Source organism: Urocitellus parryii, chromosome 4, assembly GCF_045843805.1.
Source record: "Urocitellus parryii isolate mUroPar1 chromosome 4, mUroPar1.hap1, whole genome shotgun sequence".
NCBI lineage: Eukaryota > Metazoa > Chordata > Mammalia > Rodentia > Sciuridae > Urocitellus > Urocitellus parryii.
This window is the reverse complement of record NC_135534.1, coordinates 9,892,050-9,894,156: the sequence shown is the minus strand read 5'-3', so window position 1 is coordinate 9,894,156 and position 2,107 is coordinate 9,892,050. Positions and strand designations below refer to the sequence as shown.

The window sequence follows — 2,107 nt, the reverse complement described above, 5'->3', positions numbered from 1 at the left end:
TGATCTCCTTTTCTCTCTCCATGGTTTTATTACTTGTGCTTATTAAGCTCTTCAGCTAGATTTCTGCTTAGTTCACTTTCATTGTCTCTACCCCTTTGCTGAGTTTTCATTTATATCAAGAATAGTCTTCAAATTTTCATTGTGTTGTCTGTCTTATTCTCTTATATGTCATTAAGTTTCTTTAAAAAAAAAAAACTGTATTTTGGCAGAGGCCGGTGAGGCACCTGCGGCGATGCCACGGGGGGGGGGGGGCGGTGCGGGACTGCGGAGCCCGCGGGCACGTGGAGGTCCAGTGGGCCTCCTGAGATCAGCGGGCGAGAAGACCCGGACCTCGCGCATCCCTCCAGCGGCTGTGGCGGGCCGCAGAGCCAGGGAGGCCATGGCCAGGGCACTCAGCACCCAGCAGAAGGGGAACACGCTGCTTCCCCTCTTCGCTGGCAGGTGAGCCTAAGGCCAAGCCCGAGTGCCCTGCCGCCCAACCTCTCAGCCCCCCAACGCGGCCTCCTCGGTGGGATCAGCATGGGGGGGGAGGGGTGGGGGCCTCTTCCCCCACCCCCCTCTCGCCCCCGCCCCCATGCGTCGCGCAGGGTCGGTTTTACCCAGTGCGCATGGACTGGGATGCCAGGCATCTTCTCCTTAACAATTAGTGGCTGGTGTGGGAGCACAGTTGGTGCTATTTTCACTTGCCCACTAGAAGTCATTAAGACCAGGCTACAGTCTTTAAGACTCCCTCTCTGGACAGTCTATTATCCTCAGGTTCATCTGGGGAGCATTAATGGAGCTGTAATGGTGAGACCGACTTGGTGACACCTGGACTCCTACAGGTTCTGAAGTCGGTCTTGGAGAAGGAAGGACCAAAGTCACTCTTTAGAGGATTGGGTCCAAATTTGGTTGGAGTGGCACCATCAAGGGCTGTGTACTTTGCATGTCACTCCAAAGAGCAATTTAATGACATTTTCGTGCCTAATAGCAATATTGTGCATATTTTCTCAGCTGGTTCTGCAGCTTTTGTCACAAATTCCTTAATGAATCCTATATAGATGGTTCAAACTCAGATGCAGCTAGAGGGAAAAATAAGGGGCTCCAAGAAGATGAACACACTCCAGTACACTGGATATGTTTACCAGACAGAGGGCATCCATGGCTTCTATAGAGGACTAACTGCCTCATATGTTGGAATCTCAGGAACTATCATCTGTTTTGCTATTTATGAAAGTTTAAAGAAGTATCTGAAAGAAGATCCATTAGCCTCTTCCACAAGTGGAACTGAGAAAAATTCCATAAGTTTTTTTGGACTCATGGCAGCTGCTGCTCTTTCTAAGGGATGTGCCTCCTGCATTGCTTATCCACACCAGGTCATTAGTCTCGGCTCCAAGAGGAGGGCACCAAGTACAAGTCCTTCATTCAGACAGCTGCCTGGTGTTCCGGGAGGAAGGCTACCTCACCTTCTATAGAGGACTCTCAGCCCAGCTCATCATAAAGTGGCACCCCCTTTCTCCACAGAAAAGCCCTCTTCACCATGGCTGATTTTAAGACTGTCAGCAAAAGAGTCCAATGTAGACAAACTTCCTATTTTCATGTCACCCTATTTACTTGGCTACTGGCCGAGAAGATACCAGCATTCCAGATACTGGACTCCCCCTTACTAGTTTTTCACAAACATATCCAGTATAGTACCTTGAAGAAATGTGCAAACAAGGCCTCTGGCCTTGAGCTGGGCATCACAGAGATGGTCTACATTTTTAAGATAAGTTACAATTGGACTCCATGGTGACAGCTGGCAGGGGGAGGAAAGAGAGGGGAGAAGAAGCTCTCCTCTTCTCAGATGTTGTCCTTGAAGAGTTAACTTGCCCAGAACAGTGAAAGAAAAAGCTGCTTCTATGTGAATTTCTGCAGACTGTGAACTTCTAAGCCCCTCCCCTTACATGCTGGGTATAAAACTCTGAAACTCCCTGAACTTGGGGTTAAGGGGATTGATTGATTACAACAAAAGCTGTGCCCTCTGAATCTGGCTGCAGCCAAATAAAACTGTTTCTTGCTGCCTTCAGTGCCTTGCCTCATTTGTCCCTACAACATTTTTGGCATCTCAGATGGGACAGAAGAGGTA

General features: G+C 48.9%; 1 protein-coding gene across 1 annotated transcript; it reads left to right on the top strand.

Moving 5' to 3' along the window:
- Positions 1-618: 618 nt before the first annotated feature.
- LOC113189233 (solute carrier family 25 member 33) lies at positions 619-1,454 on the top strand. The gene is given in 2 exon segments (XM_077796900.1): positions 619-796; positions 799-1,454. Coding segments are annotated over 2 exon segments (834 nt in total).
- Positions 1,455-2,107: the final 653 nt, after the last annotated feature.